Here is a 27,898-nt window from a genome sequence, read left to right as displayed (position 1 = left end):
AAAATTTAAACAATGAAATAGGAAGTTATGTTGGCTGGTAAATAAAGATGTAAATCAAGCACTGCAAGAAAATATTGGATATAAATTTATTTTTCCCTTGAGTTAAGAGAGTTTATACAAAGTTGTCTTCATTAACAAAAAAAGCTATACATTGATTATTACATAAGGCTGAATTTTTTAAAAGTATTTGCCTATAAAAATTAACTATGGTATAACTCACCTACAATCATAATTATGCCACCATTCAGAGTTTTTCTCTAACTTCATAATTAAGTAATAAAATATTTTGAAGGTTCACAATCCATGTAATTGTTATCAATTTAAGTGTGTTCGTTTTCAAAATGCCTTTCTTGGTTATCTCACCGTGTGATCAAGTGTACTCTGACCCATAGGGCCCGAAAAGACCCCGTCAAACTGCCTCTGTGAGTTCCTGAGTCTGTAAATCGTTACGGCAGCAGGAAGCCTCCACTTGCTTCCAAGGAGCACCTGGGACGTTCAACACGTAACCCACTATGTCACCAGACCTCCTATTTTAATTTCTAAAAGTACTTTTAATTTCCCTTCTTATTTTTATTTATTTATTTTTAAAGTAAAAGATCATTTTATTGGAGGCGGTTACAACTCTAATTACAATCCATACATCTATTGTATCAGGCATATTTGTACAGATGTTGCCATCATTCTTTTCTAGACTTTTACTTTCTATTGAACCCTTACTACCAGGCTCTTTTTTTCCTCGTCCGCCCCACCCTCATGACCCCTTGATAGATTATAAATTATTATTATTTTCATATTCCCTTCTTAATTTTTATTTAATTACAGGGTAATGTGAGTTTATTTTGAGAAATAATTTTTGCATCCATTAAAATTTACATTGCTTCTAGAAAGCAGAAAGTGATTTTTTAATACAAAGTATAAACTCTCATGTCTTTCTCGAGATGTTACGGCTCTTGGGGAAAAAGAAAGCCTCATGTTCTTAGCTTAGAGCTTATGCTTAGTTTTGTAAAATGCCTTCAGTTTTTTGACAGCTGAAAAGTCCCCTATTCCTTCAGGCCAGTTGTCATGATCTGTTAATTAAGTAGAAAATTTTAGGTCATTTGTTAGGCAACCAATCAGTGACAAGCACTTATCTCTGAAAGTCAGCCAAGAGAGGACAGACTACCACACTTTAAGCTTACATTTATGGATAGGCACAAACACACACACACACACACACACATTGTGCATTCATACTGAGAATATTTCTCAGGGTTCAAATTTCACCCAACAGTGGGCATGCACACACACAAACAGAAACCCTACTCTTAATGTATAATGTTATGTTATATAATAAGGATACTTTCTGCAGTTAAGAACATGGCGTTTAAAAGACGTTATCATGAATAAAAACATTCTGCACCCTCACTTTGATCATCTAGATTTCACAGGGGTCCTCAAACTCTGGCCGGTGGGCCACATGCGGCCCGCCAAGGACATTCTTACAGCCCATCGGGTGTTTTTGCCTCATATCTTGTTTACTTCAATATAAGATATGTGCAGTGTCCATAGTAATTTGTTCATAGTTAAAAAAAATAGTCTGGCCCTCCAACGTATCTGAGGGACAGTGAACTGACCCCTGTTTAAAAAGTTTCAGGACACCTATCTACAAGGGGTTGGGAACACCTGGCCTGAGGGTCGTATGAGGTCCCTGAAATCATCAAAACCAGCTAACACCCAATGCCTGCCAGAGAGAAGCAGTTCCAGCCTTCATATCACAGTAAAAGTGAATTAATTAAATGTCTGACCATTATGGCCTGTGAGTTACAAATATCTGTATGTCCCTTGGCAAAAAAAAAAAAAAGGCTCTCCACCCACGTGTAGAAGAACAGAAATCTGTTCTACACCAATTACTTAACACAACACGAGTCACATACGCCTTCCTGCGCTGCTCACCTGGTATTTGGACTGCATGGTTGTACAGAGACTGGCCCCCATCCACATCCACCAGCTGCCCAGTAATGAAGGAAGCTCCGGGAGACAGCAGGAAGCACACCAGCGAGGACACCTGGAAAGACAAATGGACTCAGGCGCAGGTAAAAGCAGCCACTCCCAGGTTGTGCAGCTTTGCACTCCACAATACAGCCTTCTCCAAGCTCAGGGCTGTATCCGTAAATCCTGTGGTACAACTGCACCGGAATGGCAGCAGGCAGCCTCTACTCTTCCTCTCTGAGCATCATTTAAATCAAGCAGCAGTGCACTGGTCAGAACCGAGCCCGGGGTCTCCCACGTGCAGGGAAAGGATTGTAGAGTTGTCTGCTCCCTGACTAAGGTCAAGGCTGATAAGACCAGGAAAGATGGAGGCCAAGGCAGACAGGAACTGAGTTGTATTCGTGGGAGACCACCAGGGTCCAGATCAACAGAGAAGGCACCTGCTCTGCAAACCACAGGTGCCGGGATCTGTGTTTCTGGCTTCCTGAGGCCTGGTGTAGTGGGTGCTCCTATGTCCCAGGAGAGCTGGTTGGAAAACAGCTCGATATATTTTAGGTTCTCTTGAGTAACTATGTGCGTGCGACCAGATTAGGCTCAACAGGAGAGCTGTGGAGGTAATCAGAGCCACTTTGCAGGGCTGTGGACTCTCCTTGGCAGGTGCCCAAGAAGCAGAGCAGGCAGAGATGCGGGCACCCACGGTTTACTAAGGTGGGGAGCTGGGAGAGAGAAAGGATACGAGGGACGCAGGACTTAGTAAAGCTGAAGTCTCACATCTAACTCAACTTCAACTCCTACCCAAGAAGCCACTCACTGTTTCCTCTCGGCAGGCCGCCCTCTGACTTCCTTGTTCTGTTTGCGACTCCTTCCTGATCACCAGCTCTTTCCCATCCCGGTTACATCCTCAAATGTATATGACCTGGAAAACGCTTTCTTCTCTCTCTAGCCACCACTTTCTCTTCTGCCCCTCCAAGAGGTACTTAGGGAGGGTCTCCTGAGCATTTGTCCATGTACAGTCAGCAGAAGTCGGACATCCCTACGGCCTTTCTGGGGGGTTGCCAGGGAAAGACATCTGCCGTCATACTAAGGCCGTGTGTGTCATCTTCACGGAGCTGACAATGCTGCAAAAGCAATGGTGAAGACCTGCCAAAGCCTCAGTCTGATGGGAGACAGTAGTAACATGAAAGGGCGCTAACCAACGTGACCTTACTCTTTGGTAGCCGCATCCAGGGAGAGGTGGGGGAGGGAGGCTGTGTAATGTTAGGATGTCCTTCATAAAGGGGTAAAATCTGTTACTTCTACTATAGCTTTACGCTTCAACACACATCTTTTTTAAATGCTCATGTTAAAGAAACCCCAGATTACTTAAAAGAATGGATCCGACTATGTGGTTTGCCCTTGGACTCGTGGCAGACGTTTCCCCCAAAGTAAACAGAGCCTGCTGCACTATGGAAAACACCCAGCAGCATTTGTGGCCAATGGCAACATTTAAGCTTTCAAGTGAAAATGAGAATTTTGGAAAACTGCTTCATCCATCACCTTGACCTTGACCGCTTCCTAATACTTTTCTGAAGTTTGTTGGTGCTACATACAAATGTCACTTCATATGTGTCATGAAATATGCCAACCTTAAGAAGATTTCCATAACTCAATAATTAACTACTATTTCCCAGAAGGCCCATCCCGATGGTACAAAGCCCTGCACGGTGAGAGATCTGCCAAGGGTGAGACACATCAATGACTGCTGATGGAACGGAGAACCAAAAAGGCCCTCGGCATGGCTTCATTCCACACTGCAGTGTTTGAGATGAAACTACCTGTCGAATCTCAGAGAAAAAACACCCACAACGATGTGAGCAGCCTAATGACAGCTTCTCCTTTTCCATCGACCTACCTGGGTGAGGGCAGATTTTCTTCATGGAGGTCAACCGAAACTATGTGCTGTGAAAGACTGCTCTCAGAGAGACAGGAGAAATAGAGACGGTCCGCTAAGCGCGGCATGAGTGAGATATGCAGGACAGCTAGAACAATGCCATTCTTCACATTATAGTGCTCACTGCTTTCCTTTAGCAAACGTTGTGTTTTTTCATTTAAAAATGTTCTTGAGGCTCAAGCAGAATGAAATGCTTTGAAAATGATGATGGCAACATACAGCCAAATGCGCTTCACACAATGGATGAATGTGTGGATTGTGATAAGAGCTATAAGAGCCCCCAATTAAAGCATTTAATAAAAAAAAGTTCTTGATGTTAGCATGTGACACACTTATTACTATTAGTCTTCATTGAGCTAACCAATTGAAATGATTTCATTCACATTAATACAGTAAAATCAAGAATAGGACAACTATGATAATAGCAGTCGGTTCAAAGTGAAAATGGTATCACAGGAGTCTCCTGATTAAAAGTCTTTATAAACTTCTCTTAGCTTTCAGAAGCCCAAGCATCTTGCTTGCTATTGTTCCTCAAGCCATTCACCAATATCCTCGCAAGTATAAAATGCAGTATATATTAATTCAGGAGCTTGGCTTTAAGAAATTTGGAAATTTACCCATTCCTTCAGGAGTGCCTAACTGTGATCAAGGACGTTCACTGTACAATTATTATAAAAAAAAAAGAATTAGAAATAAACTACCATATATACTTGAATATCAGCCAACCTAAGTACAAGCCGAGTTACCTAATTATTACCTGGGAAAGCAGAAAAACTGATTGACTCGAGTATAAGCCTAGGGTGGGATATGCAGGATGTGAATTCACACAGAGAACAGAGGGGAGAGACTGAGCGCAGCCACAGACACATGCTTACCAGTTCAGCTGCTGGCCTAAGTGAATCACTATGGGTGCTTCTGTGAATTGGAGCCATCCATGTCATAGTAGGGCTCTGATTGGTTAGATGTGAGTAAACAACATTCAGAGCCTAGCCTTGTCAGTGGGGCTTTGAATGAACACCAGAGGAACAGCAATTACCTGCGAGATGTTAAACCTCGCTGGGGTACCACTGACCCGTGTATAAGCTGACACGTGTATACACGAGTATATACGGTATTTAAGAATAACCTATGGTAAGTGTTCTACAGTAACACTGATTACCTAAGTAAATTATGGCACATCCACAACAAATTGTAATGAAAAGCATAAAGTAGAATCACTTTGGTAAAATATGTAAGCATGTTGACACAAGGCAAGGATGGATGGATTGTGATGAATTGTATGAGGCCCCAATAAAATGATTTTTAAATGTAATCATGTATGCACATATACATGCATTTGTTTATGCAAAATAAATTTCTAAAAGACATATCAAACTGATAAGGAAAGCTACTTTTATTAACTGGTAGAGAGTGCTTCTAATTAAACAGTCAATGGCCCCCAAACTTTTGCTGTATATTTCATCTTTTCCCCATAGAGTGAAATGTTAGCTTTATTCTACACTAAACTTTCATGTGCATGAATCAAGAATCTGTTCTGTCCTAAGTTTACTCCATTATGGAAACAGTACCCAGACATTGAAACCCCTGTAGTTTTCAATGTCCACCCGCTGCCATTGAGTGCCATTGGCTCCACTCCCAGAGCCCTGGCCGAGGGTTTCCAAGACTGCAGACCCGACAGCAGCAGAGAGCCTCATCCTTCTTCCAAGGGAAGGCTGCTGGGTTTGACCTGCCAACGCTGTGGTTCACAGGCCGGAGACGACCCTCAGAGCCTCAGATGCCCTATTTGGGTATCGGGACAGTGCATGATTTACCATTCTTGTTTCTCAAGATAATTTTTTTGCTATTCGTCCATACACATATTTTTGGTAGACATGCTTTAGAGTCCGTGTGCTGAATGACACAAGTAGATCCGTTTTCTGCCCTGATTTGGGGGAACAGACCTGCTCCTCCCCACTGAGCATGTCTCTGTGTCTAGCTGGGTCTTTCCCTCTGCCCCCGAGTCTGAGTTTGTTTGTCATTGTTTTCCTTAGAGCTAAGTTTGCTCCGAGGAAGGAGTTCTGGTAGCAGAGTGGCTTATGTGTCCTGGGTTACAGGGAGTCAGGCTGCAAACGCAAAGATCAGGGGTCTGAACCCATGACAGCCCTTCTGCAGAGAAAGATGAGGCAGCCCATTTCCTTCCAGATTCACAGCTGCAGACCCCTGCGGCGCGGTTGTGCTCTTTCCTATAAGGCCGACCCACACAGGGCAGTCAGAGTAGGATTGGACAGCAGAAGGTTGTTGGGTTGGATTTGCCTTTATTCCCGTCTATTTTAGTTTTTACTATAATGGTGGAATAATATCCTTTTTAAAGAGTTAAGGGCTCAAGTAGAAAGCAAATGTTTTGAGAATGATGATGGCAATGAATGTACAACTGTGCTTCACACCGTGGATATAGGTATGCATTGTGATGAGTCGTGAGAGACCCCAGGAAAATGATTTTTTTAAAGAAATTCCATTTGAAGGCTGATATTGTTGAAATTTTAAAAAGTTATTGGTTTTACATACTTCTGTCACGTGTCCTTACTGAAATCTTGTGTAGACATACATAAAGTCATAATCCTCTGACTTACTGAGGGTCCTGCGTACCTGCATGGGCCAGGAACTCATTTACTGGAAGGGGCAGTGACACAATGGCACACACTGAGTTCACTCCGGAGTAAAGACCGCTGCTCTTATTCCAAACACAACCAGGATGTTCTTGAAAGCCAGCAGGCAGAGAGGGAATGGTGTGGAGGAAGTGGACATCATCCTGTCAGTCAGCCTGACCCTACCAAAAGGGCCCCAAGTGTTGGAAATGTCCAGATAGAGCAGTCATTTTCATCAAACTTAGAAATGTACATTACCTCCTCAGGAATTCCTAGTCGTTTAGCTGGGATATGCTGATAGTTCCCAAACAATTCCTCTGCAAGATCACCATAGTTGGCAAAAGCAGTCTCAGAGTATATGGTGCCCTGTGATTGAAAGAGAGCAGAAACGACATGAAGCGCGTGAAGCTCAGTGTTAACTGCTAAGACATCAGCACAGTCCTTTGGTAGACTCTAACCGTGAGCAACGAATACCAGAAAGCGAGCCAGTTGCCAGGTTGGTTATGATCCCAGTGACCCTGCAGGAAGAACAAAACTTCCCCAGAGAGCCCAAGGTGGCCTTCTTTAGGGAAGCAGATTGTCCTCCCACTGAGCGCCTGGTGGGTCCGAACCTCTGATTTTAGCTGGCAGATGAGCAGGTACCCAGGGCCCCCCAGGACTCCCTATCACAAAATAAAGTAGCTTACATGGAAAAGGAAAGTTAACGTAAACACTGTAAATTTCCAGGCCACGGGGATCCTTTATCTGAGCTGTCACAGCTTAGTCAGCAACTATTGACACGTATTTTATCTAAACTTTCAGTCAGTGACCACCTCTGCCTGAATAGCCAACCAAAACTTGGAGTTTTTCTTTTTTTCCATAATAGACGTGGCTCCTGAAAAGCATAATTCTAGGAATAGATCAGAGAGGGCCGTGGCTAGGAACGTTGTGGCTTGGCTTTTTCAGGGGACACCTAGGAGACTTTGTAGCGCTGTCTTGGCTTCCCACCTCTGATGACAATAAATAAACTAACATCTTCATGAAGCATTCTCTTATTTATTTTTCACCAGCGTTCAAGGGTTCAAAAAGCCAGGGGAAATGTTTGAGCTGCTTCTTACTGGCTTTATAACTACAAAGAAGTTCAGAAGAAGAAGAAAAAGGAGAGACGAGATGGAAGTTGAGAAACAATTGGCAGCATGAATTACTCCAAATGACATTGGCTTCCAATCACACCCTCAGGTGGGAAGGCACTCAAAATACGATGAGGGAAGAGAGCCCTCCTCAGCGGAGAGCTGACCATGACATTGACATGGAGGGAGCAACTCTCTCAGGCCCTTAATTGGCTGGGGTGGGGGTGGGGAAGGCACCACTAGAAAGGAGAAGGACCTGCTGCAACATCCTTTAAGGACCAGAATGCAGATGTGCACAGCAGGAACCGAGGACAGTTGAACATGGTCAAAATGTAAGAGAACCCATGCTTATCACACCAAAGACCAGACAACAGCACAGAGGAAGTAGAATTTAAGCTGAGTTTTGCGGGTTGGCAGAGATATTTAGTTTAATTTCTCTTTTGAAGTTCATGGCCAGCAATGTTCAAAGAAGCAAAAGTTACAGCTTGTTTCTCAAAAATCATGGTTTTTGAAGTTGACTATGTTGTTTATATTTGGTTGTTGTTGTTTGGTTTGTTTTACATTTAATTACTACTCCCGAGAATTTATTTCTTAACTACTAATTAAATCCTCACCTGGGAATTCGTCTCTAAAAGTCTCACTTTAAGATTTTTTTTTTCTGGCAAAGGATTAATAATATCAAAGAAATATCAACATGAGCTGAACATTTCCCTGTACATTTGCTTTGCCTCAGGACTCTTGAAAGTGATAACGTCTGGGCTTCAAAGGTTGGGGTGAGGTTCATATAACACTATTTTTTTCTTAAAACGTTTAACAGATCACTTTAAGATACAACCAGGATCGCAAACCACTGGCTTAATTTAAACTTTTTAACAATCTTGTTGTTAACTGAATACTTTTGTAATATAAATTAGGCTTTCTATGGGATCTACCTTACAATGTAAATATTCAATAGTCCATGTACATATAACAAATCCCTCTATCAATATAGCACAGGAGGATTTAGAAAATACACAGTTTTGTCAACAGCTGTCGCCAAACAGTTTCACATTAATGGTTTACCTACAGGAGCAACGCAATTGATCCTTACTCCACAGTGGGCCCATTCCAAAGCCAAGGTTTTGGTGAGGTTATAAACACCTGCTCTTGCTGCTCCACTGTGCCTTTAAAAACATAAAACATAATGATTAGATAAATCATATTCCAATGAATATTTCTCTCAATGACCTAAGTTGACAACTGTGTGAAAACCCTTAAGAGCATTCTGCTTATAAATTTCTGTCTTGTTGATCTTTGCCTAAACAAGAGGTCAACACCTAGATCTTCCAATATTAAAGCCAAACCAAGAGTCCTCATGACCTAACGCTATAACAGAAATAACAGAAACGAGTGGCCTTGACAAACAGCAAGGGAGGTGACTGCATGGCCAACCAAGCCAAGGGAAGAGGCAGACTCGTGGCAACATCATGGCTGACCCTAGCAAGTTCCCTGTGCGGTGGTTCCAGGAGCAACGGCATTACTGGCAGGGCTCACACACCCAACTTTCGGGCCCAGTCTGCAGTTGCTGATGCTGTCGGTCTGGAGTGGGGCTGGTGGATTTGCACTTCTACCAAGTAAGATCCCAAGTGATTATAACACTACTAGTCCAGACATCACAGTTTCAGTTTCTCTGCCCTAGATTTTTGCTTAAGTGTGTTCAGATCTTATTGTTTCTAGCCAACTGACCAAGTAATGAAAAATCAACGCAATGGGCAGGCTGGTAGAATTTGCTCTGAGGGAGTACTCTCTCCTTATCATGAATTAGAAACGTCGGGGCATCTTTTTGTGGATCCTTAGTAGTAACCGGTGAGCACCTCCGCCTACAGTTGCAAAGGTATACCCATGCTAAGCAAACCTCAATTAACACAGAGATGAACTTCACTTCCACACTTTAAAGAAAAGGCTCTTCCCAAACACTGATGCCCAGTTGATTAACCTCTGGATTAGGATCCTCAGAGAAAAACACAGGGCACCCAAGCAAGTCTAGTAAACAAAACTTTGCATTCCAGCATCATTTAGTAAAAGCATCTCTTACAAACTTGTTGGGACATTTAGAAAATTATTTAACTGGGTATCTCGGGCATTACTGCATCCTTTTGAATGGGAATGTTTTCTTAAAGTACAAATACAGGGAAAGGCTAATTAATGAGGTCAGACTTCACTAACGGGAAACTGAGTTCGAATCAGGAAATTTTCCCTGCCCCATTTCCCCACATTCAAAAAGCAAAATGCACCAACAGAGGAAGAAATACATACAACTGCTTACACAGCCACCGCACCGAAGAGACACACAACATTCCTGTTTGAGGCTTCCTCACCACCACCCCTGCCCCCACTACCATGACCCCAGTTCTGCCTTTCTGTTCTGGCTAGACCAGAGCATGTTCAAGGCTACAGATCATGGCTCACAACACACAGAATCCAGGTCAGGTAAAGCCCTCAGGAAGAGAAATGGCAAGTAGTAATAACCTCTGAGCAGCCCTGCCTACAATTGAAAAGGTATACTCATGCTATTGACACAGAGATGAACTTCATTTCCACACTTTAAAGAAAAGGCTCTTCCCAAACACTGATGCCCAGTTGATTGACCTCCGGATTACGATTGTCCGAGAAAAACACAGGGCACCCAGGTAAGTCCGGTAAACAAAACTTGGCATTCCAGCATCATTTATTATAAGCACCTCTCACAAAGTTGTTGGGACATCTAGAAAATTATTTAACAGGTTATCTCGGGTGTTTCGGCATCCTTATGAATGGGAATGTTTTATTAAAGTACAAATACAGGGAAATGCTAATTACTGAGATCAGAGTTCACTAACAGTAAACTGAGTTCGATTCTGGAAATTTCCCTGCCCCATTTCCCACATTCAGAAAGCAAAACTCCTTAACAGAGGAAGAAATACATAAAAATGCTTACACAGCCATCGCACCGATGAGACACACAACATTCCTGTTTGAGGCTTCCTCACCACCATCCCCGCCCCCACTACCATGACCCCAATCCAGCCTTTCCTTTCCGGCTAGACCAGAGCATGTACAGGGCTACAGATAATGGCTCACAACACACAGAATCCAGGTCAGGTAAAGCCCTCAGGAAGAGAAATGGCAAGTAGCCAAACCAGGAGGGTCGGGCGAAGGTGGGGAGGAGAAAGGAAGGAAACCTGATGGAAATGAGTGACGCAGACCACCTCCCCCCCCCCGAGGAACTGAACAACAGAGAGGTGGGTGAAAGGAGACAGTGGTCGGTATAAGGCATGAAAATAATAATAATTTATAACTTATCAAGGGATCACAAGGGTGGGAAGCGGGGGTGAGGGAGGGAAAACAGAGGAGCTGATACCAAGGGCTCAAATAGAAAGTAAATGTTTAGAAAACGATGATGGCAACATATGTACAAATATGCTTCATACAATGGATGAATGGGTTGTTATAAGAGCTGTAAGAGCCCCCAATAAAATGATCTTTTAAAAAAATTGCTTACCCAGCCATGGGAAATCCATGTTTACTAAGAACAACGATATTGACGATCGATCCTCCATGCTCTTTCATCCAGGAGTTGTAAACTGTACAAGACAAGGGCAGCCCAATTAAATAGAGTCTTGGTTTCCCCCATTTCCATCCCAGCAGGCTGCCAACTCCATCTGTGTTAAGTCCTTTCTTTAAAATAAAAAGTCTTGTTGCTCGAAATCAAATGCGATAAAATTGAACCGTTTGGAGTGCACAGTTTCATTACCTTTTCACGAACACGCAGAGTTGTGCAACCATCAGCACGATCCAGTTTCAGAGCCCTTGCACCAGCCTCCCCACAGGTACCCCCCTGACCTTTATCAGTACCCCAGCCTCCAGTGAAACTCCTCCCTTTTCTGGCCGGGTCCTTTGTTGTTGTTGTAGTTGCATTTTACTTGTTAAACCTTTCATTAGGGGCTTATGCAACTCTTATCACAATCCATACACACATCAATTGTGTAGAGCACATCTGTACATTCATTGCCCTCATCATTTTCCTAACATTTGCTCTCCACTTAAGCCCTTGGCATCAGGTCCCCTTTTTTCCCCTTCCTCCCCTCTCCCTCAGTCCCTCATGAGCCCTTGATAATTTATAAATTATTAATTTGTCATATCTTTCTCCTGTCCGATGTCTCCCTTCACCCTCTTTTCTGTTGCCCATCACCCAGGGACGAGGTCACATGTAGATCCTTGTAATCGGTTCCCACTTTCCAACCCACTCTCCCTCTACCCTCCCAGAATTGCCATTGATACCCCTGGTACTGAAGGCATCATTGCCCTGGATTCCCTGTTCCTCCATCTCCTATCTACACCAGTGTACATCCTCTGGTCAAGCCAGAATTGCAAGGTAGAATTCAAATTATGATATTGGGGCGAGGGGGTGGGAGGAGGAGAGAAAGCTATTAGGAACTAGAGGAAAGCTGTATTCTTCATCGGTGCTACATCTCACTTTGACTGACTCATCTCCTCCCCTAGATCCCTCTGCAAGGAGATCTCCAATGAGTGACACCTGGGCTTTGGGGCCACACTCTGCACTTCCCCCTTCATCGACTATGGTAAGATTTTTTTGTAGTTGTTGTTCTGATAATGCCTTATACCTGATCCCTTCTACAGCACATGATAGCACAGGCTGCTGTGCTTCTTCCATGTGGGCTTTGTTGCTCCTGAGCTAGATGGCCCCTTTTTTGCATTCAAGTCTTTAAGACCCCAGACGTTATGTCTTTGGTTAGCTGGTCACCATCAACTTCCTTTGCCACATTAACTTATGCACCTGTTTGTCTTCAGTGATCGTATCATGGAGGTGTGTACCCAATGATATGAATTTTTGTTCTTTGATGCCAGTTATCTGATCCCTTCAGAACCTCGTGATCACAGAGGCTGGTGTGTTCTTCCATGTGGGCTTTGTTGCTTCTGGGCTGGATGGCTGCTTGTTTATCCTCAAACCTTTAAGACCTCAGATGCTATATCTTTTGATAGCCGGGCACCATCAGCTTTCTTCACCACATTTGCTTATTGACCCGATTTGTCCTCAGCGGTTGTGGTCAGGAGGATGAACATCAGAGAATGCCAATTTAATAGAAGAAAGTATTCTTGCATTGAGGGAGTACTTGAGTGGAGGCCCAATGTCCTTCTCCCACATTAATACTAGACCTATAAATGTAGGCACATAGATCTATTTCCCGATCCTCATATATAAATATATTTGCAAATGTACATGTCTTTATCTAGACCTCTATAAATGCCCATTGACTCCCAGCTCTTTCCTCTATATCCCTTGACTTTCCTCCTGTCCCACTATCATGCTCTATCCCCACCTGGGTTTCAGCAGTTTCTCTTCATTACATTACCCTTCATCATGGCCTACCAGGCCTCCTACACCCACCTCACCACCAATTTGGATCCCTTGTTGTTCACTTGTCCCTGGGGCTGTTAACACCACTTCCTTTCTTCCCACCTCCCTCTTTCCCATGTCCCCCCAGAAATGTTGGTCCCATTGTTTTCTCCTCCAGATTGTTCATCCAGCCTATCTTATTGAGACAGACCTGCGGAGATAATAACATACACAAAAACGAGACAGAGTAAAACCAAGCAACAATATACAACAAAACAACACCAAACTAGTGACAAAGAACAAAACAAAACAAACACAAGAAAGAAAAACTTGTAGTTAGGTCAAGGATCGTTTGTTGGCTTTTAGGAGTGTTTTCTAGTCCAGTCTGTTAGGGCATCACGTCTGGTCATGTCTTCCATGGGATCAGACAACATGTAGTCTTCTTTGTCTAGTTTCTTTCAATCAGCTTCTGAGGTTCTGAGGTTCATGCGTTCCACATGCTAACAATACAGAAGACGCTGGCACTGCGATCCAGTCCCTCAGTGGCCATCGTTGGACGGTGCAGTGGTTAAGCCGATGGGTGCTAACTGAAAGGGGGGCTTTGACTCCACCGAGAGCAGTGGCTCTCCACCCTCCTCATGTGGCGTCCCTGACATACAGCTCCTTGTGTGGTGGTGACCCCCCAACCATAAAAGTGTATTTGCTTCCCTTCATCACTGTCATTTTGCTACTGTGGTGAATCGGGTGACCCCTATGAAAGGGTCTTTCGACCCCCAAAGGGGTCACGACCTTCAGGTTGAGAACCGCCAACCCAGACACACTCGGAAGAAAGGTCTGATGATCTCTAGATCCACTGGCTTATCCATGGGTGAGAATGGAGTCAACAGCAACCATCTGTTATCTGTTTGTTGCATGAAGTACATAATCTCTGGGTGACCTCCAAGGACTTCTGATGTGAAGGAGAAATAAAGTCCTATCTTACTGTAGCACTTATTTTTATTATTGTTATTATTTTTTTCAGGGGAGTAAAGAAGCAGTGTTTCGTTCAGTTGGGCATTGGGTCATTACGGGTAGGAGCCAATAGAATGGCACCTAACAACAATAATAGCCAACCATGCGTCACAACTAATCCGGGATTTTTTTTAATCAGAATTTTTTTTTAATTCGGAACTTTACATGAGTAGTTAAAGATGAAAGTGAAGATTTCTTTGTAAGACCTTTAACTCAAAAGTGACACAGTGGTTAAACTGCTCTGCTGATAACCAGAAGGTGGGCAGTTCAAGCCTAGCAGGCACTCTCTATGGGAAAGATGGGACAGGGGGCTTCCATGGAGATTCCCAGTCTTAGAAACTCTCTGGGGGCAGTTTGACTCTGCTCTCGAGAGCTCTGATGGATCTGAATCAACAGCAGTGGGTCTTTAGGGCTTGACTTCAATATACTAACTGTCCAGCTTAACCAAACACCCATGTTCGGGTTAGGGTAAGACCCTTAGGGACAGAATTACAAAGTTGTTCTCTACTTTGTCATCTTATAAATGTCTTAGACGATATCTGAGGGAATCCTTAAAATCCAGCATCCAGAATTTAATATGACAGCCTAGTAAAGATAATCTATCATCCAAAAGCTACCCAAGTGAATTAAAAATTGTTGGAAATCATGGGGGCTCATTCTCTGAGGAGAATGTTCCCACAGAAGAACTCTCTCAATAATTAATAAGTTGATCTTTACTACAGATTAACAGATTCACTTCTTAAAAAGAATAAATGTGAACATTTGCTCTAATTTTATGAAAATATAGTTAGATCTTTGTGCAGATCCTTAATCATTTTCTCATGATAAATCCCTGAAAATAAGGTGGTAAGATCAAAGATACCTAGAGTTTACAAATACTGCTAAGTCAATATCCTAATTTATAACCCTATACCAAAAACAAAAAACCTCATTGCCACCAAGACATTTCTGACACACAGCAACCCTAGAGGACTGGGTGGACCTGCCCCTGTGAGTTTATGAGACTGTAACTGGAGTGGAAGGCCTTGTCTTCCTCTGGAGCAACAGCTGGTGGTTTTGAACTGCTGACCTTGCCGTCATCAAACCAATGCATGACCACTTCACAACCGGCTCCTCTTTTACAATCTGATAGGCATGAGGAAATCAGGGTGATAGGTGTTAAAGTGAGGTAGATTCTGGGTCCCTCTCTGAGGGTGCTCTGAGATCCCGAAAGAAGACACCTTGGTTTTCCAGGCGGTAGGTCACACTTGCCTGCTTTGCACATGTAGAAGGTGCCTGTCAGGTTGGTTTCAATCACAGCATGCCATCCCTTTGCACTGATGTGTTCAGCAGGAGACAGGAACTGGCCTCCCCCGTTGTTTACCAAGAAATTGATCTTACCATAAAGATCTAAAGTGGATTTCACCAAATTGTTCACCTAGAGGAAGGCAGGCAAAATAAAAACTGATCAATCATATCCTCTTGCTTGTGCTGATCGATTGCTATAGGGAAGCAAGCTTGCATAAGATCACCCCAAGGGCATGGACTCACCCAGTGAGGCAAGCAAAGGTCATATTAGCTTTAGAGCCTCGAACCCAGCCTCATGCATGTGAAAGTTGGACACTGAATAAAGACAACCACAGCACTGATAGGTTTGAACTGTGATGCTGGAGACGCCTGTGGAAAGTAACATGGACAGCTACAAAGACACAATCCCTCCTGGAAGAAGTATGGCCTGATGCAAGGATGGGGTGACTCCATCTCACATACGTTAGACATGTTGTCAGGAGAGACCAGTTCCTGGAGAAAGACAACATGCTTGGCCATGTCGAAGGGCAGTGAAGGAGAAAGGGCCCTCAAGGAGAGGATGGACACAGTGGCTGCCACATGGGCTCAGACATCAGTGTCTGCGACATGGGCTCAGACAATGCAGAGGCTGGTGCAGGACCAGGCAAGCTGTGTTCTGTTGTGCACAGGGGGTCGCTATGGGATGCAACGGGCTCGATGGCACTGAACAACCATCACAGCCAAGCCGAATGCCTCTTGATGAAATCAGGGGAAAATGAGCATGCAGTAAGGGCTTCATTGGCACAAACACTTAAGACTACTCATGGAGAGGCTTGAGGCTCAAATCCACCAACATGAATTTTGGGAGCTATATACGCAGAGATTGTTATGAATTGGAATTAACTGGAGGGCAATTAAACTCTCTCTCTATCTCCCCCACACCTCCTCTCTCTGTTTCCCACCCAGGCTGGTGAAAGAGTAACCAGCATTGTGAATGGCACAGGAAATGGTTGGACTGGAAGTTCAAGACCAAACAACATGTTCAGCAAAAACAAAGGATCACAGAGGTCCTTTCCCCGTGGCAGCCCTGAAACAGAAACTGGACAAAAGGTACGAGGGCACACCAGATGTCATCTTAGTGGCTTTCGCAGGTTTGGCGGTTACGTGGATGATGCAGAGACAAACAAACACGTGAACCCATTTGCAAGACTTAGTTTACATGAGAACCTTAGCCAACCAGTCCAAGAAATGCAGCTGTGGAAGGAGGAGCAGTGGAGGGACGGCAAAGGCCAAGCTTGGTACCAACAAAAAAAGGAATGAGGACAGACTCAGCCACGAGTTCTACTGCAACGATTGTGAGGCACTATTGAAAAAAATCAATGCCAAAAAGTAAACGCCAACTCATAGCAACCCTAAAAGACAAAGTGATTTTGGGAGACGTAACTTCTTTTTTTATTTGAGACTAACTCTTTACAGGAGTAGAAAGCCCCATCTTTCTCCCTAGGAGTGTCTGGTGGTTTTAAATTGCTGACATTTTGGTTAACAGCCCGGTGCGTAACCACTATGCCACCGGGGATCCTTAACAAACTATAAAAACTGAAAAATATATGCAGCAAGAATTAGAAACGCAGTGTCTTGGGGAACCGATCCTTGCTAAACTTCCCTATCCGGCTCCTTCTATGGGGGCTATTCTGTCACATCCATAACTTGGTCATGAGTCTCCTTCACAGGCTCTGCTTCTAGTGAGTCTCCTCCTAGACCTCCTAGCCCACGGAGGGCGCACAGTGCCGTCAGGTTGGGGACCCTCTGGCGCATGACAGGAAAGAAGCAAAGGTACAGGTGCATCTGCATTACCTCCTCCTCTTTGCGGATGTTGCACTGGATAGGAGTGACCTGAGCTTGCTGGTCGGGAGGCAAGCTGGCCTTCAGTTCTTCTGAAGCGGCCTTTAGTCTATCAAATTTGCGAGATGCAATGACCACATTACATCCTGCGGAGAAAAGCAGCGAGAGAACAGTAAATAGGCTCAGGCTTGAAAAGTGCTGGTGTTCCTGTAAAAGAAATAAATAAGGAAATAAAAGGGTGGCTGATACTGATTTGTCTGGACCAGATGGAGCAAAAGGAACCACATTTATGTTCCACCACAAAGCAGCAAAGAAACGGGATGAAATCTAAGAAACAGCAGTTTGCAGGCATCGGGCATCAGGTGGCACAAGACTGCAATTCCTGGTAGAGCGGAAAGGTGGGCCCTGTGACTGCCAAGTTTAACGCCTGGAGCAGCGGTTCTCAGCCGGGGGGTCGGGACCCCTTTCAGGGAGGAATGACCCTTTCACAGGGGTTGCCGGATTCATAACACTAGCAAAATGAACTTATGCAATAGCACCAAATATAATTTTATGGTTTGGGGCGTCACCACAACATGAGGAACTGTATGAAAGTGTCGGGACATAAGGAAGGTGGAGAAATGCTGGCCTAGAGGGAGTGTGCAGGCAGCAGCAGGACGGGGGAAAGACCAACAGCTCCTGGGATGGAGGAGATGAGTCCAGAGAGGGTAAGGCAGCTCGAAGGCACAGGGCACAGAGAAGTGCCCAAGGAAGAGGACAGAGGTTTACAGAGGGCGTCCCCAGTTTCCTGCTGAGTGCGCACTGCTCCACATAAGGGAAACAGTCACTGTGTTAGTTACCTAGCGATGCTCCACCAGAAATCCTGCAAGAGGTGGCTTCAGCCAACTGACATTTATTTCCTTGACTCTTCTGAGGCTAGAAGTGTAAATGCACTGTGCTGGCTCTAGGGGAAAGCTTTCTTTGTGGGCTCTGGAAGAAAGGGCTTTATCTCCATGAGCTTCTGCTCCTGGGGAGTTTCCATGTAGCTGGGCATCTCCCTTCCCCCATCTCTGCTTGGTCCCCCTTGTTTAATCTTTTGATATCTCAAAACAGATTGGCTCAGCATATACTCAGTTCTAACCCTGCCTCATAAGCAGAACAAAGACAACCGATTTCCAAATGGAATTATCACCACAGGCATGGAGCTTTAGAAGACAAGTATTTGGGAGGACACAATGCAATCCATAACAAAATCATAGTTAACAAACACACTTGTAAGCTGAGGGTTTAAAGCTGAACATTGACGGTGCTTGAAGAAGCAGAAGACAGCTATACCAAGATACCTGAGCTGTGGGTAGGCAGACAATCGTTGATTTATTCCATCATGACCTATATGTTGCCCGTATGATATATATTTTCTGGCAAACCTGTAACTGACATTCTCAGTAAGTATTATTTTAAAATTACCCTGAGAACCAACTCACGTTGTTTATGTAACTACCGTCCAGCCATGAAAGGATTTATTCTGTACCAGTTAATAATTCAGGTATTCTAATCAGATGTGAGCCTACATTGGCCCAATATCCCTCTCTCAGCAGAGTTTTAAAAAAATTAGTACCAAGGGCTAATCACAGACAATAATAATAGGGAGGTGATTGATAAGACTCTCTACCACAAACGAACAAGCAGGTCTCTAATGGCAGATTTAAAAAGAAGAAAAAAGATCCAGGAATGGGTTTGGGGCGCCGACTAAATCCTAGCTCCGATTTAAGAACAATTACTTCTTATATCATGGTCCCGCTCAATACTCACGCTGAGGAAGCGAACACAGAAGTTATGGGTGCTATAGCAAAGTGTGGTGAAAAAATTAGATGGTGCCCGGCTTTCAGATAAAATAGCATCTTGGGTCTTAAAAGCTTGTTTCCAGAGAAGCAGCCATCTCAGTGAGATATCAACTAAGTTCCCATGGAAGAAGCACACCAACAACATTGACCAAGGATTGTAAATCATATAATCCAAAGTGAAAGGAGGGAATCCAGTATCAGAGCCTAAAGTGTGAGAATCTTGTTTGCAGGTGGCGATGGATGACAGTGGGAGCCCAAGAGATCTGTAAGATCCACACAGGACAGAAGCTGCCAGTGATCGCCCTCTGTCCATGGTAGAAGGTAGACAGATGGGAGGAAACTGGTTACTGTGATAGTTAGCCGAAGTAAAGCCATTTTGTATTAAGTAAACATGCTGCACCAGACCTAACATGCAACCACAGGCCTTATAGCATTCTCAGAGAAACCAACTAGCCCCTAGTTCTTAGAACTGGCAATAGACTATCCTGTACCAGGAAACTGTGCAACTGCCTCACCACAAAGTCTGCTTCTGTTCCAACCTGCTTGCTGAGCTGCACAGCTCAACTGTTTGATGAAGCCCTATAAAAAGCTAAGTCTGTAAGCAGGAGAGACCGACCAGCCAAGTTCCCTCTTCCTTTCAGGCTGCTGGTCTCTGCGCACATTCTTCTTCTTCGTCCTTTTTGTTGATAAACTCTTCATTCTTCCAATCTCACATCTCAGTTGTTCTTGTCAGGCTCATGTACAACATTACCAAACAGAGTGCATTGGAGAGATGACTATACGAGATCAAGATGATAAACCTGATTTGAACAGTTAAAACCTGGTCAGGTAATCCCCCCGGATGGACAATGGGACTGATCTGGTTCTCAACATTTTCTGTATTTTTTTGTTTGTTTGTTGTTGATATCGGGGATTTGTCTCAGAAGAATTTTGTCATGGGTGAGGTGACCCTCTTGAATTTTTCTTACATGTTTTTCTGTTTTTCAGGATATCCAGCCCAGGATTGATGAACCTATAGAGATAGCAAATAGAATAGGGTTCCTTGGGGTGGGGTGGGGGGCAGTGGGTAAAAGGGAGCTTATGTCAAGGAGTTCAAGGAGTAAAAGGGAGCTTATGTCAAGGAGTTCAAGGAGTTGAAACAGATTGTGGTCAAAATTGCACAATACTGTTGGATGTGATCGAGCTATGGAACAGTATGATAACTGTATTCGCTCCTAAAAAAAATGTTTTTTTGGGGGAATAAAAGTCACAGTAAAATTCCTTTCATTGAAGGAAGTCTATTTCCCGCACAACAAAATTCAGCATATGCATTTCTCTGAACAAGTGAGGTGAGGCTGCCTTCCTTCACCAGAATCGTGGAGCCATGGTGACCACCAATTACAAAAGCCAGTCTTAATGCTTCAGCCTGTGCTGCTGGAAAAAAATAAACCCACTAGTGCTGATGTAAAATTACCGAACAAGAAAATACAGCTTTAAGAAAACTATCAGGCATCTTATTGGGCAAACCAAGATCCTACTCATAAAAAGTCTAGGTCTTCCTTTTGCATAAAACGGCAGGGAGTTCTGGTTTTTTCAGGGGCTTCTTTGTAACTGGTGGGTAACTGCGGGGCCACTCAGCACATGATCAGCAGTTCAAAAGCACCATCTGCTCCAGAATCAGCTTGACAGACTTACCTTTGGTTTGGGTGATACCCCTGAAAAAGGACAGAGGATGGTGTTGAGAATGGAGTGGGCAGAGATGGGAGTAAAACTACACCAGGGCCAGATTCCACCAAGAAACCAAACCCAATGTCATAAAGTCAATTCCAACTCATAATTAAGTCTACAGGCAGAGGAGAACTGCTCCTTGAGGTTTCTTAGCTGGGTGGTCTTTCCAGGAGCAGAGAGCCCCATCTGTCTCCCTCCCTTGGAGCAGCCTCTGGGGTTGTCTGGGTCTGATCTGCCACCCATACAGTTAACATCCAACAGCCCTATTAATTATTAACTTAACCCACAGCCCCACCTGGGTGCCATAGGGACAGATTGAAAAACCAAATCCGCTCCCGGCAAGTCAATTCCAACTCATAGTTACTATATATTTAGTTTCTGAGACTCAATCTTTGAGTCAAGCAGCCTCATCCTCCTTACCCTTAGTTTTCAGCCTCTGACTTGAGGTGAGTAGCCCAATGCCTGTAGTTCTGGGGGAACAAACTCTCCGCTGGACTGTTTTTTGTTTGGTTGTTGCTTATTTTCCTGAATTAGTTGTGAGAGCTCTTCCTATCATAAGACAATTTGTCATATGTTTGAAAAGCTTTCCTCTAAGCTTTAAAATATGTGTATGCTGGAGTCAGCCAGGAGACATATCTCCATGGGGGTAGGATGACCTATTTTCCCCTTGGGGTTTCTTGACTTGTTTATGTGCTGACAAACTCCTCCTTTTACCACTTAGCTTCAAAAACTGAATGTAGGTTCTTATTGTGCTTTCGATGAGAGTTCAAGAAGGTCTGGTCAGCCCCTCTTGCTACAGTGAACAACCTTAGTGTCCTTCGGCCATTAAATGGCCTCTTTCCAGAGCTCCATGTTGCTCCAACTAGGTAATACTACGTAAATAGGTGGATCGATTTTAAATATACATCCACAGCTAATTCTACTGCAAAAAGTCACAAACTCGTTATACATACTGTCTGGACATAATAACTTTGGCTTTTTAAAGTGTTTGGGTCCATTTTTAACTGGGGCCTCCAAGTCTCGCACACAATGTCTCTGGGAGAAGCCCTTTCCCCTTTCTCCCATGCTGTCCCTCTTCCTTGTTTTCCAACCCCCCAAGCTCCCTGTGCTACAGTTACTCTCCCTCTGGGGACCCTCGCCCACGCGGCCTGCTCACACACCCAAGTGCAGGAGCTCCTTCGTTATGGCTTTTCCGATGCCGGTGCCCCCGCCGGTGACGATGGCCACTTGATTCTGCAGCAGGTCCATCGCCAGACAACTCTTGATCTTGGTCACGGAAGTCATGATCGCGGAGCCCCCAACAGGCAACTGCAGACACATCAGTAGGTCACCGACCTTAGAAGGACGGCCCACGTGACCACCAGAGCCACGCCCCTACCAATTCCACCCCTCCGCGGCTCCGCTTGGCCCGCCCCTGCTCTCAGCCCCGCCCCGTCCCCAACCCTCCTCTTTCCAACTGCCGCTCTGTCGAGCCCCGCCCCGTCCCTCTCGGCCCCGACCAGTCCCTCTCGGCCCCGCCCCGTCCCTCTCGACCCCGACCGGTCCCTTTCGTCCGGGACCCTGCGCTCAGTCCAGTCCCTCTCAGCGGCCCCGCCCGCCACTGGCTGGGCTCTGGAACCTCAGCGCTGGATTGCTCCAGAATGGAAGTTCCCTAATGGTCTTCATCCTCTGCGGGTTCCGACTCTCGGGCACGTGTGGGTGAGACTTCTCCTTCTTAAAAATTACAATAAAATTCAATGTGATTGAGGGAAGAACTGGGGACAAAAAGTGGGATGTGCTCTGTTTGAAAATTCATTCCTCATTGCTATAGCTCTCATGGTTAATTAAATTTCAGTCCCCAAAGCAGCTGGGAAAAGAGAAGCCACAGATCAGGAGGCCTTGCCAAGGCCCTTCCCCAGCAGACGCTGGATGATGCTGGGACTCTGTCCGCTGTGTGCAGCAGGGCAGGCTGTCCGTGAACAACCCCGGTTTTCCACACCTGTTCATCCTTGGTATGAGCACAGGCGTGGGAGTGACAGTTATGGTAGCAGGTGTCCCCAAAGCTAAAATAATAAATGATTTGCAAAATCAGCTCAGCCCCACCTCCATTTCATTTCCCTCTCCCCACCCAGGAATGAAGGGAAGAAGCCACCTAAGCCAGACTTGGGAGTTGATCCAAGTTAGCCAGACTGCCTAACAATTGAACCCCAAAGTGGATATTGTCTTTCAGGGTGGTGCATGCTTCCTGCAAAACACACACACGCACACACACACACACACACACACACACACACACACACCAAAACCAACAAACAAAAAACCACCCGCAACTGTAGCGTGTTTTGGGGGGTCTTGCTCCTTCCTTATGGAGAAACACTGCCTGATGAGGATGGGGAAGATGTCTTACTGAGTTGGTGTGCCTGGTGACAGCGACGGGCTAGTCGTATTGTCATCCCTATTGTTCATCTCGCTCAATCCACCACAGTATCATTGCGCCCGGTGTAGCCCTGTGAGACGTGGACTGAAAACTCGCCAGCTGTGGCAGGTGCTGTGGCAGTACCAGTCTGGGCAGGCTGCTCTGTCTAAGTCAGATGCTACACCGGGTGCTGCATTTTCCTTTGTCAGCTATTAAAATAATTTAAAAGCAAACATCACCGCATCACCGTTCTTTTGCTGGATACCCCCTAGGCTTCACAAAGCCCATTGGAAAACCGGCTGGTTCCTGTGGAATCAGGCCCCTCTACTCCACTGGGTCTCACCCACCAACGAGGCTGCAGTTCTTCCCCACCACCCACCCTGCCTCCCCTCCCACCAGCCCCCTGCCCTCGTCTGACCCTTTTTCAGAAACACTTCCCCTTCTCCTGCTTGCTGATAGATTTCCAGATAGTTGCTGATGGGTGCAGGCAGGTTGGTCCCACACATCTTGACACTATGTATCAACATCCACACAGCAGCAGGTGTGTTGGAGTCACTGCCGCTGAGTTTGTCAAGGTGTCCTCTTCTTCACAGACCCTCTCCCAATCATGATGATGTCCTTCTCCAGGAACTGGTCCCTTCAGATAACATGTCCAACGTGAGTGAAACAGAGTCAATGAAATTCCAGTGCATATGCATGAAGGGAGAAAGGGAAACCAGACTGAATTATTTATCTTTTTGTTATTGAGGTATTGATGTTTGTTCAGTTTGTTTAGTTAATGCATTTGAGAGATTGGTCCTTTGTCTCATATATCACTGTCAATTTCTTTTTCCAATTTCAGAATCTTACAGGGGCAGTTCTGTCCTGTCCTGTAGGGTAGCTATGAGGCTGCATTGACTCAGATAGAATTGAGTTTGGCGTTTTAAAGATAATCTATTCTTTGGTTGAAATCTTTATATGAACGCATTATGTTTAATTTCTAGACAGTCCCAGTCATCTACTTTGTCTTTTGCTCTTTGTGCATTTTTTAGGTATGTTTAATATCTGTTTATTTTAGGGCCCCTAAGTTTGCCCCTGTTTTTTCCTCTGATGATCCTTACAGTTTAAAGTTCACATTTAGGTCTTTGATCTAACTTGAGTTCATTTTTTCACATGGTGAGATACGTGGATCCTACTTCATTTTTTCTTAAGCAGTCATGCCAGCATTATTGCTGAAGCGACATTTCCTGGTCTCAAAATGTACTATACAGACATAGAAGTCAAATCAGCCTGGTATTGGTACAGTCACAAACACATAGCCCAATGGAACAGAGTTAAGAAAGCAAACATAAATTCATGTGTTATGAACAAATGGTCTTTGAGAAAGGGCTGAATTTCTGGAAATGTGAGACCTCTCACTATCATCGAGTCAATTCTGACTCATAGCAATTCTATAGAACCAGGTAGAATTGCCCCTGTGGGTTTCCAGGAGTACAGAGCCTCCTCTCTCTCCCTGTTCCTTATTAGTGTTCTGCTTATCCAGGGTCTCTTTCTTTCATATATAAATTTGATTATTCATTTTTCTATCTCTTTAAAGAATGATGGGGAGGCTAGGTCAGGGAAGCAAGACCTGTAGATAACTTTGCATTGTAATGACAATTCCATAATGTTAAACCTTTCTATGCATGAGCATGTTGTTATTTTATTATGTAAGTCCTTTGGTTCCTTGTAGTAATATTTTGTAGTTTTTTTTGCGTGTAGGTATTTTATAACTCAAGTTAAGTTTATTCCTATGTGCTTCATCATTTGGGTGGCTATTATACACGTTAAAATACAATTTATATTTTTCTGCTGTTTGATCTTACATCAACAAATTATTTCACTGATGAAAAACCTGCAAACAAGAAATGCAGACAAAACCGGAAGAGAAGAAGCTAAAGTTGAAACGTTGTTAGCAGGTCTTGGAAATCCAAGAAGGCACTGCCCAGATCAGCTGGTATTCCACTAGCTAGCGGCTTTTTGTTGTTGTTGTTGAGCCAAGTCCTTGGTTACTGTGACAAGTGAGGTCAGGCAGTTGTCGTGAAGAGAGCACTGAGCTCCATGGCAGTCCTGAAAGTCCTCTGCTCGGATCTCCTGCGGACGGCTCCAGTTGCTGGCCTCTGAGTCCACCATGGCTTTCACGTGGAGACCTCACTTCCAGCACGCATTCTCAGGCACATTCCAGTCAAATGGGAGGCTACTCCAAGGATGGGAAGCGCAAGGGCTTCCCAACAGCTTGGTCAACACTTTCTTAGACAGTACCGCCATCGGAGAGTCTTCCCACCCGATCCTGCATCCTGTCTCTTTCACAGGTGTCCAGCCTTCGTTCCAGCCACATTCAGAGGATAAATAGGAAAATAGAGAGGAAACATCTTCCTAATGGTGGGATGTGCGCAGAGTATGCCTGCTGTCCAACTGGAAATCAAAGTGGCCTGAGATGAGAACATAGGGAGATTCCTGAGCAGGGGCCAGGAGTCTGGCTCTTAGATCAGGAATCTAGATGATGAACCATGATGACACAGGGCGTAGAGGCATGTGGATTCCTCAGTGCTTTGACCTGGTTCTTTCCAGTTCAGTCATGACAAAGTGAAACTGATATGAATCCACATATTTAAAATGAAGGTGAGCTGGAAAGTTAACAGGAAAAATGACAGGTGAATGATCTGCTAAAAACGTAATTTCTTTGGAAGAAAACAAAGGCTGTGTGCCTGTCCCATAGCAACCACATCTCCTGAATGGCAGAGGCAGAAAGAACAATACCAAGATCAAAGGTGCTGGCATAGCAGGGCCCGGAAAGAAAGCTCATGCTGCGTCTTTCATCTGTCCCATTCACTGAGTGCTTCAACCCATAACTTCTCCCCTTCTAGTTCTTGTTCTGCTTTACCAATGTGTAAAAAATTCCATCTGTTTCAATTTCACTTCATTTGCCATGAGCCAACCTCTTCACAGCCCTTGTCATGAGCCAAGGGAAGCTTTCATTTTCTTCTCACACATTCATTGCCCCTCAGGAAGCATTTGTTCTGGAAGAAGCATTGGACAACCAAGCAGACAGGATGACTTAGACAGGTTGATATGTGCTGATGTCATTACCTAGAACCACCAGCTGCCACAGAACCAAAAGGTGAGCTACACAAATGGAGAAAATTTACGCATGAGCTTAAAAGCATGGACTCCCAGTGAGCAATGCTAATGTAGTTAGTGCTGCCTCTGAATATCCCACCTGCCGACAGCAGCGACCAAGGCAGAATCCGCCATTTTCTACCATTCATTCCAGAGCCCTCCTGACCACTTGTGGGTAAGCCGGTAGCTGTTCTTATGGCTTCGGTATTTCTCCATTCTATGAAAATAGATCCACATGGTCGGCTGCCCATGACCGCCAGCAGCACCTCAGGAGAAAGACCAGACTGTCTACTCTTGTAAACAGTCTCAGAAACCATGGGCTTACTGGCAGTAAGATGGCAGCAGGGAGATGGCAGTGATGAAAGCTTGGCCAGTAGAGGGCGGTGGAGAGGCAGTGCAGGAGGAGAGACAGTCCAATCAGGTTCTCCAACTCCAGGTTCTTGGAAAGCATAATGGCCAGCTGCAACCCACAGCCAGAAACTCCCCCAGCAACGGCCCACGTGTATTGAGAAGCCTCTGGTGAAGGACCTGTCCACCAACAGTTTCTCGAACACCAGGGGGACAGATTTCCAGCAAGTTCTGCCAACATAGCACCATAGCAACACCCCTGCCCTCCAGTAAGGCACCACCATACCCTCCCTGAAAGGCTGTGTGTTTGCCGCGGGTACAGGGCTTGCTTCTTTGGGTGCACCATGTCAATTCTATTGGGGTGATGTTTGCTCATTGCATCTGCTATCCCTGCATTCTTTAGGATTCTTTTTACTTCCTCCTAGGCCGGCACAACAAGATGTGTTACGTGAAAGAGAAGAAGGTTCTGGACGGGTAATGTTTGGCCAAGATGGAGACCAAAGACAGTGCTGCACGTGGCTCACAATCAGCTTATGACAGCTAATAGTTAAAAACTTTAAGAATTTTTGGAGCAGGTTATTCAACACATACAGTATAAAATTTGTGATATAAACTTACAACCAAATAAATCTTATTAGAACAAGGTTAATAAATCTTAAAACCAATAAATTCCTAATTATTTAGTATGGTTTAATATGACCCATGCTGTTCTGGTTATTAACATCTATCTGCATGGTGGAAATGTTATATAATAGTACTATCCCAGCATCTTCTCCCAAATCTCTGCTTCAGTAACTACTTGTTAGTAGTTGGAAATTGGTCACAGTGCAAGTGTTTACACCATAGGAACTGGTGAACTCTACATATTTGGGCTGTTTTTCCGAAAACCAAGAGTTAAACATCTACTACAACAGCACTGGCAGACAGGGATGCTTGTGAGGAGGAATGGCCAGAAAGAAGGCAGTCTATGGACTTGCAAGGTGGAATTACAATAAGGGAGAGGGAAACTCAACTTCTCACAGACTTTCATAGGGTTCACAAAGCAGGTAAGGCTTGAGAGAGGGCTCAAAAGAGGGGTAGGCATCAGAGAGAAGAGGGGAGAAAGGGGAAAGGGCACTGAAGGCTCCGCGAGGACTGTGAGGTGGAAGGATTCTCAGCGAGTGTTTTGTGCAGATGTGTGGTATGTACAAACATAATTGGATACACCATTGGGCAGCCAGTGTCTGTCTGTGCACCAAGCAGCACAGTCCTATGTATTCACCCAGCTAGCAACTCCCAAACGCCGGTGTCCATCTTTGTTTCAAACGTAGACATAGAGGCAAAGCCCCACGGATTCTAATTCTTAGAACTGGAGTGGGTA

General features: G+C 44.6%; 1 protein-coding gene and 1 long non-coding RNA gene across 2 annotated transcripts; one reads left to right on the top strand and one right to left on the bottom strand.

The window, feature by feature from the left end:
* Positions 1–72: 72 nt before the first annotated feature.
* On the bottom strand, positions 73–21,999 carry LOC142424203 (peroxisomal trans-2-enoyl-CoA reductase-like). Its single transcript, XM_075529316.1, has 8 exons — positions 21,818–21,999; positions 17,140–17,273; positions 15,271–15,436; positions 11,152–11,233; positions 8,698–8,794; positions 6,781–6,888; positions 1,933–2,044; positions 73–1,067 (listed from the first exon to the last, which is right to left on the bottom strand). The coding sequence occupies exons 1-8, from the start codon at positions 21,975–21,977 to the stop codon at positions 982–984; spliced, it is 945 nt and encodes a 314-aa protein (XP_075385431.1). The 5' UTR covers positions 21,978–21,999; the 3' UTR covers positions 73–981.
* Positions 22,000–22,124: 125 nt separating this feature from the next.
* Positions 22,125–27,237, top strand: LOC142424160 (uncharacterized). Its single transcript, XR_012779355.1, has 3 exons — positions 22,125–22,355; positions 26,079–26,191; positions 26,964–27,237. It is a non-coding gene; the product is annotated as an uncharacterized LOC142424160 (long non-coding RNA).
* Positions 27,238–27,898: the final 661 nt, after the last annotated feature.

This window comes from Tenrec ecaudatus, chromosome 13, assembly GCF_050624435.1.
Source record: "Tenrec ecaudatus isolate mTenEca1 chromosome 13, mTenEca1.hap1, whole genome shotgun sequence".
Lineage (NCBI taxonomy): Eukaryota > Metazoa > Chordata > Mammalia > Afrosoricida > Tenrecidae > Tenrec > Tenrec ecaudatus.
Note: the sequence above shows the minus strand (reverse complement) of the source record. Positions and strands in the feature narration are given on the sequence as shown.

Coding starts and splice junctions, on each gene's coding strand:
- LOC142424203 (XM_075529316.1), bottom strand. CDS start 21,977: ATGTGTCTGCAGTTGCCTGTTGGGGGCTCCGCGATCATGACTTCCGTG. Junction 11,234..15,270: donor CTTCTACATGTGCAAAGCAG/GCAAGTGTGACC, acceptor TGTCTTGTACAG/TTTACAACTCCTGGATGAAA. Junction 8,795..11,151: donor CATGGATTTCCCATGGCTGG/GTAAGCAATTTT, acceptor ATGTTTTTAAAG/GCACAGTGGAGCAGCAAGAG.